The 17,890-nt window shown below is 44.9% G+C and overlaps 1 protein-coding gene and 1 long non-coding RNA gene across 7 annotated transcripts in view; both read right to left on the bottom strand.

Moving 5' to 3' along the window:
- LOC118369140 (VPS10 domain-containing receptor SorCS2-like) overlaps positions 1 to 17,890 on the bottom strand; it is a 324,788-nt gene that overhangs the window by 14,272 nt on the left and 292,626 nt on the right. For 4 of the 6 annotated variants that reach the window (XM_052495733.1, XM_052495734.1, XM_052495736.1 and 1 more), the window contains exons 13-24: positions 17,699 to 17,790; positions 14,907 to 15,014; positions 5,766 to 5,886; positions 5,524 to 5,657; positions 4,865 to 4,993; positions 4,471 to 4,642; positions 2,429 to 2,749; positions 1,904 to 2,027; positions 1,076 to 1,188; positions 662 to 784; positions 448 to 547; positions 269 to 310 (exon numbers count right to left, since the gene is read on the bottom strand). In XM_052495733.1, the coding sequence (XP_052351693.1) occupies positions 269 to 310; positions 448 to 547; positions 662 to 784; positions 1,076 to 1,188; positions 1,904 to 2,027; positions 2,429 to 2,749; positions 4,471 to 4,642; positions 4,865 to 4,993; positions 5,524 to 5,657; positions 5,766 to 5,886; positions 14,907 to 15,014; positions 17,699 to 17,790 (1,579 nt within the window). The remainder of the gene's footprint in view (positions 1 to 268; positions 311 to 447; positions 548 to 661; positions 785 to 1,075; positions 1,189 to 1,903; positions 2,028 to 2,428; positions 2,750 to 4,470; positions 4,643 to 4,864; positions 4,994 to 5,523; positions 5,658 to 5,765; positions 5,887 to 14,906; positions 15,015 to 17,698; positions 17,791 to 17,890) is intronic. The other 2 variants (XM_052495735.1, XM_052495737.1) reach the window with 1 other exon arrangement.
- LOC127915561 (uncharacterized) lies at positions 9,888 to 10,931 on the bottom strand. Its single transcript, XR_008091343.1, has 3 exons — positions 10,815 to 10,931; positions 10,358 to 10,537; positions 9,888 to 10,067 (listed from the first exon to the last, which is right to left on the bottom strand). It is a non-coding gene; the product is annotated as an uncharacterized LOC127915561 (long non-coding RNA).

The raw sequence follows: 17,890 nt of genomic DNA, 5'->3' as shown, positions 1-17,890 counted from the left end.
CCAAATTCTCTAAAATGACATTGGAGGCGGCTTATGAGATGAAATGTTCGGTGTGCAGGTGTCCACATACTTTTTGGTCATGTAGTGTATCTAACAGTTTAGCAATTTAGTAGGTAAGAAATTAGGGAAATAACACTGAAAGCAGAGCAGGGAGAAGGTAACAAAAACAGAAGCCCAATCAGATTTGAGGAGATCAAAAGGAAATAGACTCCTTTTGAGAAAGCAGGAAGGAAAGCTAATACAAGATTGTGTGGGGCGACTAACGCACCGATCTCCGTCGCTCTCGGGGACGAGTCATTAGCTACTAGTCCTTTGAAATAGATTGATTAAAAACTAAATTATCGATTCAAAGTCAACATTACACCAAATAACATTGGAGAACATAACTATTATAAAATCATATTTACAACATCACAAAGACATGATTACAGTAATGGGAATGGTTACCTGCGTTAGGATCAGCTAAGGTCACCAACACCTGTAGACCTCCTCGTACGAAGAAGCTAACATTGTTCTCATTGAAGGCCTGCTTAATGGCAGGGATACGCTGTGGAAAAAATGTAAAACACAACCATTAAAATTCACACAATTCAATTTCTACCAATATGAATGAGTCCAACAATGCCAATGAGTTAGGTAGTGTGTCTGTTTGATAGTGTACCTTATCCACAAATACACTCCTCTTAGCAGGCTTGCTCTCTGGTGGGAGAATGTACAGCTCGGCTGTGGTGGGCAGGCCCGGCTTCACCATGGTTACCAGGGACTCCTGGGGGACACCTGTGATCTGGGGGTCAAAGGTCATGGTCAGAAACGACATCTTCAACGTATGGGACATGTATCCCATGTTTCTACGACATCAGCATTTTTTTTTGTTGATTCAGGTAGTCCCTCCATCGCCAAATGTTTTCTCCCATTTCATAACTATACTGAACGTTCCTGTCATGTCTATATCAAATAGAATAATTTAACCAAAACATATTGAGGCCAATGCAGATGCTATCATTATGTATCCTAAGGAATAGACTGGTTATGTTATAGCATCAGGTCATGTATGAGGTGAGTACAGTAGACCCACCTTGGCCAGAATCCTGGTGACCACCTGACCCACGTCCTCCCTCCACTCTGGAATGTTGGGGTTGAGGAGGTCCAGGTTACTGCTGAAGGCCAGAGGGATGACCTGGAAAATGTCTGGGATTGGACAGAACACACAGCCAAGTCGGCAGCCATTTTGGGTTACGGCATTCAGATGAACAAAAAACAAATTGCGATTTTAATTATACCCTATCCATTTCTATCGTTAAAATGATTTAGAATAAGTCAACAGTTCCTCACAATCCTACATTCACTTCTTCTGCAGTATGTGTATTCTGTATCATCAGGTCTCAAGGGGTAAGATAATACAGTACTGTTCTGCTCAGTTAGCATTCTCTCATGAATAAATTAAACTCATCTAGATTTGTTAAGATGACATCATTATCTGTGACAGTTACACAACAGCAACACATGAGGTCATGGAAAACACCAGGGACACAGTTACACAACGGCAACACATGAGGTCATGGAAAACACCAGGGACACAGTTACACAACAGCAACACATGAGGTCATGGAAAACACCAGGGACACAGTTACACAACAGCAACACATGAGGTCATGGAAAACACCAGGGACACAGTTACACAACAGCAACACATGAGGTCATGGAAAACACCAGGGACACAGTTACACAACAGCAACACATGAGGTCATGGAGAGACACAGAGACACAACCAAACAACTAGAGCTATATCATCTAGAATAAAACTATTGACTCATACGATAACATCATAAATAGTTGATGTACAGCTCACAAATAACTTCATATATAAGTACTCATCAGCACTGCAATGTCCCCTCTCTCTTACCGTAGATGCGGACTGTCTTGGTGTCCTGCACCATGGAGCGTCCATTAGAGGCCTGGACAGTGACAGACACCTCTCCTTCCGCAGGGAACCGCGTTATCAGACTATTCTCCAGGGACAGCTTGGGCTGCATGGAGACACACAGTGAATGTGTTCATTCATCATTTCCCCAAATCATTCATAAACTCTCAACATTAGCTTTAGCACTGTTAGCATCACAAAAAAGACAGTGGTTGCATATGGCTCAGGTCACCTTTTGAACATTAGTTTAGATCTGCATTTAAAGTGTGTTGCCTGTGTGTTGCGTGTGTGTCAGTATGAATTAACGGTAGGTTGTGCGTGTGTGTCAGTGTCAGAGGAAGCTGGTGGGAGGAGCTATAGGAGGAAGGGCTCACGGTAATGGCTGGGGTTGGATTGATGGAACGGAGTCAAACATGTGGCTTCCATGTGTTTGATGTGTTTGATTATTCCATTCCAGCCATTACAATGAGCTCATCCCACCAGCCTCCTCTGGTCAGTATACATTACCTGTAGGTTGTCTCCTATCCACCAGTAGAAGACAGTCAGGTTGGCCTCTGAAGGAAGCACCACAGCTGTCAGGTTGACTTCCTGGTTAACCCCAGCAATGGGAACTACTTCCAGGTGAACTTCCTGTAGAGGGGCTGTGACCTGGATGTACATGGTGGCCTGGTCGTGTCCGGCCATGTTCTCGGCCTTGACAGTGACACGGTAGACCCCCAGCTGTTCGTAGCGGTGCTGGATGGGCTCGTCTGTCACTGTCAGGTTCTGGTAGATGGCCCTCACCCCGTCACCCAGGTCCACCTGGTATTTAGTGTTGCTGGTGTCACCCTGAGTGAGGGAGGAGGTACAGGAGGAGAACGTCACTGAATTGGGCTGATAAATGGGATAAAAACGAATGCTCTATTTTTCGCGTCAAACTCATTCCACGGAGGGCCGAGTGTCTGCATGTTTTTGCTGGACTTGATTGATGAATTAAGGTCACTGACTAGTAAAGGAACTCCCTTCACCTGGTTGTCGAGGCCTTAATTGAAATATATATACTACGAATGTAGTTTGAGGTGATAGCGAAGTAACTTTGGTCAACTCTGAGTTCAAGTTGAGATAACCAGTACCACGAGAGTGCCTCACCTTCGAGCCAGGTACATTTCTATGGCAAAGAACCCTTCAGACTTAACCTGCTCCAGTGCAGGCCAACTCAGAGTTAACCTGAATTGAGTGTCTGAGCTGCGAGTTGAGGACCAATGAAATCAGATTCCCTCCCTCTCGCAAAAAAAGATTGCTTCATCATCCACTTCATTTGAGGAAGACAACTCAATAAACATTTTATGAATATTATGGATTTTAAACATGTATGTACATATAAGTGTCTTATAGCGTCTGAAAGCTTAACCTCTTGAACCTATTGGGGCGCTATTTCATTATTGGATAAAAAAAAGTGCCCATTTTAAGCGCAATATTTTGTCACAAAAAGATGCTCGACTATGCATATAATTGACAGCTTTGGAAAGAAAACACTCTGACGTTTCCAAAACTGCAAAGATATTATCTGTGAGTGCCACAGAACTGATGCTACAGGCGAAACCAAGATGAAACTTCAAACAGGAAATGAGCAGAATTTTTGAGGCTCTGTTTTCCATTGTCTCCTTATATGGCTGTGAATGTGCCCTGAACGAGCCTACACTTTCTGCCGTTTGCCCAAGGTGTCTGCAGCATTGTGACGTATTTGTAGGCATATCATTGGAAGATTGGCCATAAGAGACTACATTTACCAGGTGTCTGTCCGGTGTCCTTTGTCGAAATTGGTGCGTAATCTCCAAGCTGCACGCATTCATCCATGTGATTCAGGGGAGAGAGGAGACTTCCACGAACGATATATCATCGAAGAGATATGTGAAAAACACCTTGAGGATTGATTCTAAACAACGTTTACCATGTTTCAGTCGATATTATGGAGTTAATTTGGAAAAAAGTTCTGCGTTTTGATGACTGAATTTTCGGGTTTTTTTGGTAGCCAAACGTGATGTACAAAACGGAGCGATTTCTCCTACACAAAGAATCTTTTTGGACAAACTGAACATTTTGCTATGGTTGAAAAGCATATTTTGAAAATCTGAGATGACAGACAGTGTTGTTAACAAAAGGCTAAGCTTGAGAGCTAGCATATTTATTTCATTTCATTTGCGATTTTCATGAATAGTTAATGTTGTGTTATGCTAATGAGCTGCGGGGATAGTTACATTCCTGGATACAGGTTTTTTTTCGTAGCTAAACGTGATGAACAAAACGGAGCGATTTGTCCTAAACAAATAATATTTTTGGAAAAACTGAACATTTGCTATCTACCTGAGAGTCTCCTCATTGAAAACATATGAAGTTCTTCAAAGGTAAATTATTTTATTTGAATGCTTTTCTTGTTATCACAATCACACAGGCAAAGAAGACACAAAAACACACACATTTACTCTGAACAGCCACACACAACTACCGCACCCCTGTGGTTTTTTGAGACTCCCTACGCTGCTCTAAACTCTGGCTTAAGTCATCCGTACCTGTTCCTGGTGGACGATGAAGGTGATGTCATCACCAGGCGCCACAGCCAGTATCTGCCCCTTTATACCCAGCTGGAGGCCTCTGGGAGGCAGCAGAGGACAGGTGTGCTGCTTGGCGCTCTGCTGCTTGTTTACTCCCCCCTCACACATGTTGGACACAACCTTCCTGTACCTGCAACACAGCACAGGGCCGTACCAATGTCAGAAAACAGGGAAACTTGTGATGGGGCAGGTGTAGTTTAAGGTAAGGCATAGAGACTAGAGTACTAAAAGAATAATGATGCCTTTTTTAATGAGATGAGGTAGGGAGAGGGAGAGTGGTGAGAGGCAGCATGTGCGTGTTTGTGTGTGTGTATATGTGTGTTTGTGTTTTGTGCATTCTATTAACCCTCACCCTGTGCTGGACTCGAAGTCATGTCCCAGATGGCAGTCGTCAGGTGGCGAGTCTGGGTCGTGCCAGAAGTCAGCAAAGCATCTATCTCCCTCGGTCTTCAGGCTCTGGGCACGCTCAAACCCATAGTCACTAAACACACAGAGAAAGAGGAGAACGTTACCCCCGAGGCACTGATCTACGATATTTTCTTGTGTTTCTCCCACTAATGGTTAAGGTTAGAATTGGAAGAGGGGGAAATATCCTAGAACAGTGCCTAAGGGTAAGCTCCATCTAGGGTGCAGACAAAGGGCAAAGGTCAAAGAGCAAATACAATTCATGATCTCAATGATCGATAGACACCAACAACAAAGACGCCAACAGGCTTCACATAATAGGATCAATATCAATCGCCTAGAGTCGACACACAGCATTGATTGATTCTGTTTGTTGTGAATCAATCAAGCTTTAGGGTCAATGTCATTCTTATCATCTTATCAAGAACAGTGTTGTAAATTAAAGAGGATCCTCATTGAAAATGCTTGTACTGGATTTTCAATCCATCTCCTGAAGACAAAAGGAACCCTAACCCTGACAGTGACCCGTATCATTTATTTATTAAGTCTTTATCTGAAGTATATTCTATTGCATTAGAGTGTTCTGGTTTTGCTGTGGTGTCTCACCAGTTGAAGTCTTTCTCGGAGCACTGGCAGGTCTTGGTAGTGAGGGCGGAGGTGTAGCTCTTCCCCTTGATGCAGAATGCGGTGTCCTTCCTCTTCCTAAAACTCCTCTCCTGACCCATGATGCACTTCTCTCCCTGATGCGGGCCAAAAGTATACATTAGCTGATTGTAAAAGTGTAGGATAAACGCAAGATATTTACAAAGACATGGGAATGTGTGTGTGTGTGTGTGTGTGTTGGGTACCTTCAGGTCAGTGAGTTTCCAGGAGTCGTAGTCGGCCTCAGTACACTGTCTGGGGAATGACTGTCTGAAGTCCACCTTGACAAGCTCCCAGTCTGACCGGTAACTGATGTGACCAAACACCCTGCAGAGAGATATAAGAGGGAGAGAGATACATTTATATTGTCACATGCACAGTGAAGTGCAGTAATCGATATCAAAATAGTGTAACAAACAATATGAATAATAATGATATATAAGTAAATATAAATATATATACAGTACCAGTCAAAAGTTTGGACACAACTACTCATTCAAGGGTTTTTCTTAATTTTTTATTATTTTCCACATTGTAGAATAATAGTAAAGACATCAGAACTATGAAATAACACATACTGTATGGAATCATGTAGTAACCAAAAAAGTGTTAAACAAATCTAAATGTATTTATATTTGATATTCTTCAAATAGCCACCCTTTGCCTTGACGACAGCTTTGCACAATAATAAGCAAAAGAGAAACAACAGTCCATCATTACTTTAAGACATAAAGGTCAGTCAATACGGAACATTTCAAGAACTTTGAAAGTTTCTTCAAGTGCAGTCGCAAAAACCATCAAGCGCTATGATGAAACTGGCTCTCATTCGGACCGCCACAGGAAAGGAAGACCCAGAGTTACCTCTGCTGCAGAGGACAAGTTCATTAGAGTTACCAGCCTCAGAAATTGCAGCCCAAATACATGCTTCACAGAGTTGTTCAGAGGAGACTGTGGGAATCCGGCCCTCAATTGCTGCAAAGTGTCACGTGTGCTCCCTCTCCGGGCCTCTAGGTCACCTGGCTGTTCGTTAGGGCGTATACCATCACCTCGTTGATTACCTGCCCTTTATATGTCCCTCCCTTTGGTTTCTTCCCAAGTCGTCATTGTTGCTGTTTCATGTCGGTGCGCTATTTGTGTTTCTTGTTTTGTTAAATGTATTCACTCCCTGAACTGGCTTCCTGACTCTCGACGTACATCGTTACAGAATGACGACTCAACAAAGGGAAGCAATCAGGGAGTGTTTTTTTGTGTGTGTTGGGGGTGATGTTGGGTCCGGTGTTTGGAGAGGAGCTACCTGGGAAGCCTCAGCCGGTTTGTAGGCTCCCATACCTCAACGGGTTCATTACTCTTCCATGCCTAAGCTGGGTGAACAGGTTCCCGTGCCTCAACCGAGGCAACCGGGGGGTCTCGACACAACAGGCTCTCACTCCTCAGCCGGTTCGTCAGGTTTCTGCGTAGGTTGACCGGTCCACTCTGGATCCCCGGGCTGGAGCTGAACGCGCCGGGGAGGGTGTACTGTCACGTATGCTCTCTCTCTGGTGCTCAAGGTCGTCATGCTCTCACACCTCAGCCGGATCGACAGGTTCCCACGCCTTAGCAGAGGTGACCAGTCCGCTCCTAGCCCTCACCCTCCGATCAAACAGGTCCCAGACATGCTCAATGGGATTGAGATCTGGGCTCTTCACTGGCCATGGCAGAACACTGCTATTCCTGTCTTGCAGGAAATCATGCACATAACGAGCAGTATGGCTGGTGGCATTGTCATGCTACATGGTCATGTCAGGATGAGCCTGCAGGAAGGGTACTGCATGAGGGAGGAGGATGTCTTCCTGTAATGCACAGTGTTGAGATTGCCTCCAATGACAACAAGCTCAGTCTGATGATGCTGTGACACACCGTCCTAGACCATGACAGACCCTCCACCTCCAAATCGATCCCATTCCAGAGTACAGGCCTTGGTGTAACGCTCATTCCTTCGACAATAAACGCAATTCCGACCATCAACCCTGGTGAGACAAAACCGCGACTTCTCAGTGAAGAGCACCTTTTTCCAGTCCTGTCTGTTCCAGCGACGGTGGGTTTGTGCCCATAGGCGATGTTGATGCCGGTGATGTCTGGTGACGACCTGCCTTTACAACAAGCCTCTACAAGCCCTCAGTCCAGCATCTCTCAGCCTATTGCAGACAGTCTGAGCACTGATGGAGGGATTGTGCGTTCCTGGTGTAACTCGGGAAGTTGTTGCCATCCTGTACAAGTCCCGCAGGTGTGATTTTCGGATGTACCGATCCTGTGCAGGTGTTGTTACACGTGATCAGCTGTCTGTCCTGTCTCCCTATAGCGCTGTCTTAGGCGTCTCACAGTACGGACATTGCAATTTACTGCCCTGGCCACATCTGCAGTCCTCATGCCTCCTTGCAGCCAGACTAAGGCACATTCACGCAGATGACCAGAGTCAGTAGAAAGGCCTCTTTAGTGTCCTACGTTTTCATAACTCTGATCTTAATTGCCTACTGTCTGTAAGCGGTTAGTGTCTTAATGACCATTCCACAGGTACATGTTCATTAATTGTTTATAGTTCATTGAACAAGCATGGGAAACAGTGTTTAAACCCTTTACAATGAAGACCTGTGAAGTTATTTGGATTTTTACAAATTGTCTTTGAAAGACAGGGTCCTGTCTTGTAAACAGGGCTGGTAAGTGAGTGGAAGCAGGAACATATAAGTACTTATCGTTATATACTAGTGAAAATATACTGTATACATGTAAAGAGGATACATAATACATATATATAAGAGGAGAATTAGTGACTAGCAGCACGATAAAATAGATAGGTACTAATTGTATTGGCAATCAATAATCAATGAACAGCAGTGTAGTGGTAGTAATACATCCAATCAATAATCATAGCATAGGTGTGAGGGGAGAAGTAGTTGTTAGCCAACAGTCTTATGGCCAGGGGGTTGAAGCTGTTCAGGAGTCTGTTGGTCTAAGCCTTGATGCACCGGTACTGTCTGCCTGGATGGGAGCATTGAGAGCAGAGGTTCTCCATGTCTCGGGTGGTTGGAGTCTCAGACACTCCTGAGAAGTGCTTCCTGGATGACTGGGAGCTCACCCCCAGTGATTGGCTGGGCCGTCCGCACCACCCTCGGTCGGTCTGACTGTCTGCCCTGTCTGTTCTGCACTCATCCGTCTGCCCACCCTTCCACATCCAACCATTTCCACATTTATCCTCATAGGCTGCGTTTAGACAGGCAACCCAATTCTAAAAAAAAAATTCCACTCATTTAAGTATTTTTGACCAATCACATCAGACATTTTCACGTCTGATCTTTTTCAGAACTGATCTGATTGATCAGAAGAAAAATTCGTTTAAAAAAAAAATAAGCAAAAAAACAAGCAGCATGTCTAAACGTAGCCATCGAGCTCCAACTCCTATTCCATGGGGTGTGACTCCTGAACCATATCCTCTGGTCCCTGGTCATGTGACATGGTTGAACCAATCCCGTCTTTTGGGAACAGAGCAGTCGGACAGTAGTGTCGTGACATGTCTCTGCTCTCTACTTATCAACACTTCCCTAATGAGCAGGGATCCACTTGAGTGCTCCTGGACCTTTCTATAGTCCATACTTTGTACATCAAAGACACAGATGTCCCTTCTATTATGATGGCCTAAAAAGCCATTGACTGGCCTGCACAAAATATTGTCCTAAATGGTCTCTTTAAGGGACTCAAAAGCATTCATATGAGTATTGTATGATATGCGTTATTGTATATGTCCACTAGATGGCGATATATCATTATGAAAATAAATTAATCACTTATGTATTAAAATGTACCAATTTGAGCACTTATTTTTCTTATACTGTCAGTGAGAGCATGTTCTTTTGGGAACAGATTGATGGGAAAACATGTCAGCAGCCCTGACATCTGTTCCGTTACGTATGTAACAATTCCCCCCATTCAAAAGGCTGCAACTGTGAACTCATATCTTGATCACAGATGCTGTTGTTTTATCCCCCTCTCTCACTCCCAATCTCTCTTTATCCATGATTATATTTCGATTGAATATGGCGCTTTTAAATGTTAGAGCAATCACAAGTAAAACCTTTCTCGTGAATGACCTCATTACTGAGCTCAAAGTTGATTGCATGTTTCTCACTGAAACATGGCTGTCATCAGACTGTACTGCCGCTCTTATTGAAGCCTCCTCCCAGATTACAAGTTTTCATCCTCTATCGGAAAAGGGAAAAAGGGTGGGGGGGGACAGCCTCTATTTTTCCTAAGGCTTTCAGATGTAAGGACATTTTGTTTGGCAACTTTGACTCTTTTGAGCATCATGCTGTACTGTTTAAATGTTACCCACCAGTGCTGGCCATAACCCTGCATAACTCTGTATTACCAAGGGGCTTTCTACTGGGTCCACCCATAACCACAGCCATACTCTGGACCTGGTTATTACCGAGGGGCTTTCTACTGGGTCCACCCATAACCACAGCCATACTCTGGACCTGGTTATTACCGGGCTTTCTAGGGGCTTCTGGACCTGGTTACTGGGTCCACCCATAACCGCAGCCATACTCTGGACCTGGTTATTACCGAGGGGCTTTCTACCCACAGCCATACTCTGGACCTGGTTATTACCTGAGGGGCTTTCTACTGGGTCCACCCATAACCGCAGCCATACTCTGGACCTGGTTATTACCCAGGGGCCATACTTGGACCTGGTTATTACCGAGGGGCTTTCTACTGGGTCCACCTGGACCTGGTATTACCGAGGGCCGCAGCCATAACTCTGGACCTGGTTATTACCGAGGGGCTTTCTACTGGGTCCACCCATAACCGCAGCCATACTCTGGACCTGGTTATTACCGAGGGGCTTTCTACTGGGTCCACCCATAACCGCAGCCATACTCTGGACCTGGTTATTACCGAGGGGCTTTCTACTGGGTCCACCCATAACCGCAGCCATACTCTGGACCTGGTTATTACCCAGGGGCTTTCTACTGGGTCCACCCATAACCGCAGCCATACTCTGGACCTGGGGGCTTTCTTACCCATTACCTGGAGGGGGGGCTTTCTACTGGGTCCACCCATAACCGCAGCCATACTCTGGACCTGGTTATTACCCAGGGGCTTTCTACTGGGTCCACCCATAACCGCAGCCATAACCTGGTTATTACAGCCATACTCTGGACCTGGTTATTACCCAGGGGCTTTCTACTGGGTCCACCCATAACCGCAGCCATACTCTGGACCTGGTTATTACCGAGGGGCTTTCTACTGGGTCCACCCATAACCGCAGCCATACTCTGGACCTGGTTATTACCGAGGGGCTTTCTACTGGGTCCACCCATAACCGCAGCCATACTCTGGACCTGGCTATTACCGAGGGGCTTTCTACTGGGTCCACCCATAACCTATACTCTGGACCTGGCTATTACCGAGGGGCTTTCTACTGGGTCCACCCATAACCGCAGCCATACTCTGGACCTGGTTATTACCGAGTGGCTTTCTATTGACATATCCTCTATTGTTGACGCTGCTTTGTCTGATCACCACTGTGGGATTTTTTTTACTACTATTTTTTTACTACCTTGTTGCCCGTAGAACAGGGTAATACTGAACACGTGATTAAGAAACACTATTTCAAATCTGAAGTTGACAGAGATTTTATTGAGTGTATGAACGATACTCCACCACCTATTCTGCCTACCTCGTGTGAGGTTTTAGTTCATAACTTTAATTGCAAATGAAGGGCAACCATTGATGCCATAAGCTCCAGTAAGGTTGAAAAGAGCCACATCCAAACAGAGAGCCCACATTGGATGAGTCAGGAAACTAATCAATTAAAGAGAAATTGCAGAATGGCAGAGTGGAAGTGGAGGAAGTCAAAGTTGCAGGTCCATTATGATATTCTGAGAGAGCAACTTGGCATATATAACAAGGCAATTAGAAATGCCAGACGAGCTCATTTGATCTTGATCACTGTTCATCAGAATCCTTCGAGAGTGCTCTCCTCGACCATTGATGGCCTGATAAATCCTACCCCTGCAAACCTATGTGAACTTTCCTCCAGATCTAAATGCGACGAGTTTGCAGCATCTTTCAGAGGTAAGATAACCAACATTAGGCTGGGAATCAGTCAAGCAAGACCTGGTGAGAGGTTTGATGATATGTGCCCTAGCCTATCACACGAAGGCACTATGGAGTTATTTTCCCTGGTTGACACAGACATGCTTCTTCAAAACAGTTTTTAATTGCATATCTGAAGAATTACAAGCTATTCTTAATCACTCACTTTCCCCATTGCACTAAAAACTGCTATGGCGAAACCCCTTTTGAAGAAAAGTAATCTCGATTCTTCAGATCTTAGCCATTTTTTGGCCAATCTCCAACCTTCCGTTCTTAAGAAAAATTCTGGAGAAATCGGTGTTCAAGTGACAGCTGTATTTAAAAAAAGAACAAATCCAATCTGGTTTTCGTGCCCACCACAGCACACAGCACAGAGACAGCCTTAAAGTGGTAAATGATCTTAGAGCCAACACAGATGCCAAACATCTTCGATTTATTAAGTGCTGCTATCAACACTGTTGACCATGATGTTCTTCTGGACAGACTGGAGAAGTGGGTTGGCCTCTCTGGTCCAGTTCTAAATTGGTTTTGGACCTATTTAACCAGTGAATAGTTTTTTGTCACCCTTTGTGAACATAACTCAGGGAAAATACATATATTATGTGGCGTTCCACAGGGTTGCATTTTGGGTCCGGTACTGTTCAGTTTATATAGTGTATTTTACCCATTGGCAGCGTTATCAGGTTACTACAGCATGGATTTTCACTGCTCCGTAGACGATACACAACTTTACATTTCTGTGTCACCAGAGGATTGTAGCTCCACGGATAAATTATTAGACTGTATTAGTGATTTAAATAGTTGGATCTTCCTCCAGCTAAATCAAGACCGAGGTACTTAATTGTTGGAACCAAAGCACAGAGAGAAAATCTAGCCGCACATTTTAATTCAAGGGCAATAAAGACAAAACACCAAGTAAAAAACGTACTTTAGAATCTGAACAAATTCGTATTTCGTATTCGTATTTCATATCGCATTTCGTATCGCACATTAGGAATGTGACCAAAATAGTTTTATACCACCTGAGGAACATCGCCTTTGAATGTTCTTCAGATGCTGACGTTTCTCTCTCAGGCTGATACCGAGAGACTCATTCCATGCTTTTATTTACAAGCAGGCTTGACTACTGTAATGCTCTCCTGTCTGGTCTACCCAAGAAACCCATTGGTCAACTGCAAAACATACAGAATTCTGCAGCGCGGATACTGACCAAGACCAGATGAAGAGCACACATTACATCAGGTTTAAAGGTCTCTGTACTGGCTGCCTGTGAGTTTTAGATTATTCTGTTGGTTTATTAAATCAATCCACGGTTTTGCACCCCAATATCTGTCAGACCTGCTGTTAAGTTATGTACCCAGAAGGTCCCTCAGGGCCACTGGCCTTTTAACTATCCCCAAAGCTGAAGACCAAGAGGCATGGAGAGGCAGCGTTTAGTTATTATGAACCCAGCCCCCTGGAATAACCTGCCGGAGAACCCGAGGGAGGCCGAAACTGTGGACATATTCAAAAGGGATCTTAAGACACCTTTTTATCTTTGCTTTTCCTCAGGGTGCTTTTTAGTTGTTCAGTTTGTCATCCTTTTGTTGTTTATCTTATGTTTGTTGTGTAGTAAATATTTCAGTTTTTACTTTCATTGCTATTCATTCGCTTTTTTCCTGTGTAGCAAATTGCATTGCATTCCATGTCTGAAATGTGAATAAATAAAGCTTGATTTGATATGTCACGTTTCTGCTGCTTATTGCTCTAACGTGATATTTATTTTTCTTTCTTTCTTTGTTTCTTTCTTTGTTTCTTTCTTTCTTTGTTTCTTTCTTTGTTTCTTTCTTTCTTTATCTCTTTCTTTCTCTCTCTCACCCTTTGCTCCCCCCCCTCTCTCTCTCTCCTTCTCTCCCTCTCTCTCAAACACGTGAATCACATATGTTGCAAGTCCTTTAAAATAATGTGTCCAGTCACAGTTTTGACCTCCCAAGGCTCTTGTCATTAGTATGTGGAAAGGCCTCTCCCCCTCCCAGCCTGTCCTTGGTGCTACAGTAAGTCACTGTTCAAAGACGAGACAAGAGTCCTCCCCCATCAAACAAATCGAAGCCAGGGCTGCAAAATACACCAGGGCAATCGTGGTTGGCCATCAGATGTCCCCTACTCGTCTCACTCCTCGCCGTATCTCACAGGAGGCAGATGGCGTGTGTGTGCCTATGTGTGTGGGGTGTGTGTGCGTGTCTGTGTGTGTCGGTCTTCCGCGACGACCCAAATCAGACCCATGGCCGCAACTCGGCGCAGGAGAAAATTGTTGTCCTGTTGGCTCATGATTCTGTCCTCTCACGACACCCCCCTCCACTTCCCGCATTTCTACTAAAATGAAACCCAGGTCTTATCTCCCCACTGGGGCCAAAAACTTACACTTACTCCATCTAATTCACTGAAGATGATTAGATTAAGGGAGAGAGGGAGAGAAATGGAGAGAGAGTGGAAGGGAGAGAGAGAGAGAGAGAAAGAGCGAGAGAGAGAGAGAGAGAGGTGGAGAGACAGAGAGAGAGAGAGGTGGAGAGACAGAGAGAGAGAGAGAGAGAGAGAGAGAGAGAGAGAGAGACAGAGAGTAGAGAGAGAGAGAGAGAGAGAGAGAGAGGGAGAGATAGGGGTTTAGGGAAAGAGAGAGAGGTAGAGAGAGAGAGCGCGAGGTAGAGAGCAACGTAAAAGGTGAGAAGTACAGAAGAAAACACTAGGCTAATCAATCCCTTAAGAGGAAGTGCAGCAGAAAATCACAGGGGAAATGGCCGTGTCCTTAACTAATGGAGAGTGCATTGGGGAGATGAGAAAACCCTGCTGGAGAGACAGCTGCTCCATATTCCTTCCTAAGCCCCTTATTGGAGAGCAGAGGAGCCAGGAGAGCAGGGTAGAACTGTGAGGTAAGCAGCATGAGGTGTCACTGAGACTGCAGGATCAATTCTCACTCTCCTGGGGGAATCATTGCCTGGCCGTCTCATCTGAATAATAGGCTCCAGCCAATCAGATCCCTTAGTGTAATAGTAATAGTGTTAAGAATTCAATCAATGACTTGCTACTAAATCGAGAGAGTTCTATTGAACCAATGGCAGAGCTTTGGAGTAGAGGTTCCCGTGAAATAGGACCTATTACCATACTACAAAGCTTATCATTCCCTTCCCAAAATGTACAGCTTCATTGAGGATTTCTGGAAGATTCCACGGTACACTTACGTCATGACCAGGGTCTCATCTCCCGGTTCGCTCAGAAGTCCATCGACGAAAACCGAGGTGCTGGTGAAGTTGTGGATGATCCACGTCCTTCCCTCATCGATACTGAACCTAAGGAGAAAAGAAAAACCATTGAGACAATTACAACAGCTCTATAAGCTCTATGGAAGTCTATGGGCTCTTTTCAACAGGCGGCCATCTTGGAAGAGACATTCACATGAGCTTTCTTATTGGTAATACTCCTCCTAACTAGAGAGAGCGAGAGAGATAACGTTTTGTTTTTGCAGTCCCCCCCGCGGAACGTTGTACAAACGACAGCAACATGCTGAATTGTGTATTACGAGTTACTTTTCAATATAATGTCAACGCAAACTAAAACACAAATAAACGACAGATACGGGCAACAACCCCCCCAAAAAATTGTGATCATCGTGAACTGTTCAGTAGGCGAACCGTGGCTGGGATGGCTCTGCGGTGGATCCGTTCCAGTTTAGCTGAGGAGTGGGTTCGGTGTGGGGCTCACAGACAATCGCTGGGGTGGGAGCATATGCCAGCAGCCAGGGATCGGATTTCTACAAGTGATCTTTTGCGAAGGATCTCGAGAGAGAGAGAGAGAGAGAGAGAGATTTCCCTGCGAGTGCGAAGTGACGATAGGCCCAGATCGGCGCAGGCATCTGAGCAGGAGGTGTAGTCCGTGCCCGTGACGCGGGTGGAAGCTGTCATTTATAAAACTGCAGAGTTCTACAGACTCTCCTAGACTGGCCATCTTGGAAAGAGGCAGGGGGGGAGGGGGGGAGACCCTTCATATTAGTACGGCTTGTGTCTAGGAGGGTGTAATGCCGTCATGACACACATGTCGTGAGAGACAGGATCGCCTCCAACCGGGACTGAACCGCCACCTGATTTAAGGACCTGTTCGAGTCAACATCTAGACTGCATGTCATTGCCAAGATGGTTTCCCCCGTGGGTCTGTCTTCAAACGCGCCACCAGACCCACGGGCTGCTGTTAACTTGAAGGAAGGTCTTTGAAATGAGAGGACCGGGGGTACGGATAGCTACCTTCTAACTCAACGTAACCCCCATGTGGCGTATGGCTCCCGGGATCAACAGGGTTACGTACGTAAGTGGGGTTATGTGTTGGAAAGGAATCACTGTGGGATTTGAGTAGCAGACCTATGTCTGCAGGGCATGCAGATGGACGTGCTAACAAGCCAGCAGTAAAACCAGAGAGACTCTAGAGAGACAGGGATTAGACAATATATACAGAGAGAATCAGAGGCAGACAGACATCCCAATGCTGTATACAGAGAGAATTAGCTAGGGGGAACGGTTTGTTGTTGTGTGTCTCAGTTTTGCTTTCTCGTTCTCCGTCTCCCACGTCCCCGTCCCCCCCCCTCAATCACTCTGTCTCTCTCTCTCCCTCTCTAACACTAAGAGCGTGTCGAAAGAATAACTTGTCCTAAGTGCACATTTTTATAAACCTTTGGTGCAGCCTAATGCATTAATAACACACAACTGTGCATTTGTGATGAATTATAATGTACACTACAGCCTTTCCTTGCACCAATCTGCAGTTAATCCATACCTCATACACACACACACACTGTATAAACAAAACAAGACTGCATGAAAATAAGTGTAGACTTACTTGTACATTCACACAACCGTATTATGTATAAGCCCATTTTTTTATTTATTTTGCCACCTCATCTCTGAGAATGTTGTGTTTTTATATGCTTAAAAGCGACATGGCTTTCAAAGCCAGGCATTATCTAACATTATTTGAACAAGTGTGTGCAGTGAAGTCAGAATATTGGCAAGGGGCATCCTTGAGCTGGGGCCTTTTGCTTTCCAAAGGGCCCCTAACAGAAAGTGAATCTCTGTGATCTACAGTACATATGTAGCTGTGTTGGAAACCTAGAGGGCCCGCTTCTTGAACTCTCGAATTCAAGTGCCCTTCTGAGAGGGGGAGAAAAACGTCTCCTTTGAGGACATGGATTTTGGACTTGTGTCAATGAAACCAGAGGGTTCTCTTTTTGGTTGAAGGGTCTTTTAGGGCCGTTGGAGGGCTCTTGACACTAACACAGATGAGTGTGCTCTCTCTCTCTCTCTCTCTCTCTCTCTCTCTCTCTCTCTCTCTCTCTCTCTCTCTCTCTCTCTCTCTCTCTCTCTCTCTCTCTCTCTCTCTCTCTCTCTCTCTCTCTCTCTCTCTCTCTCTCTCTCTCTCTCTCTCTCTCTCTCTCTCTCTCTCTCTCTCTCTCTCTCTCTCTCTCTCTCTCTCTCTCTCTCTCTCTCTCTCTCTCTCTCTCTCTCTCTCTCCCTTTAAATAAGGGGCACACAGAGTACAGACACTGACTGTGGCAATGTCTCCCAAACACCTTTCAAAACACTCTTACGCTCTTGCCTGAAGATTTCTACTACAGCCCAATCCCAAGGCAGTGATTTGGATTTAGAGGGCGAAGTGGGCATAAAGTTGACCTTTCTGATGCCGATGAGGCTGTTCAGACAAAGGTCATCTGCTGATAAAGGTCAGCGATAAGGATTCTCATTACTGAGTGCTTTCTATCATTTATTTTTCATTCAACGTCTATCAAGGTTACAGCTTCATTGAGATAAAAATCTATTGATATAGATATGATCCACAGGAGAGACCTGGTCCTGGTCAGGTGTTATGAAGGTCATAGATGGACGGTCAAAGGACTGTGTGGACACATTGGTGGCTCCTATATTGGTATATTGAGAGTTGTGAGTATTGGAGTTACAGAGTATTTTGTTTGACAGTAAAATGAGCCTACTTGAGTATTTTGAGGGGGATGGAGGTGTCTTTGATGGCAACAATGACCCCTCCATGGTCCAGGTACAGGATGTGATGCTCTTCCTCAAACACCTACAAAACAGGAAGGACAATCACAGGACGTGACGAAAAGACCAGGAAGTGAAAAGTTAGTAGGACGATAAGCGCTAGAAATGAATTAGATTACAGTACA

Source organism: Oncorhynchus keta, chromosome 35 (assembly GCF_023373465.1).
Source record: "Oncorhynchus keta strain PuntledgeMale-10-30-2019 chromosome 35, Oket_V2, whole genome shotgun sequence".
In the NCBI taxonomy this organism is placed as follows: Eukaryota; Metazoa; Chordata; class Actinopteri; order Salmoniformes; family Salmonidae; genus Oncorhynchus; species Oncorhynchus keta.
Note: the sequence above shows the minus strand (reverse complement) of the source record. Positions and strands in the feature narration are given on the sequence as shown.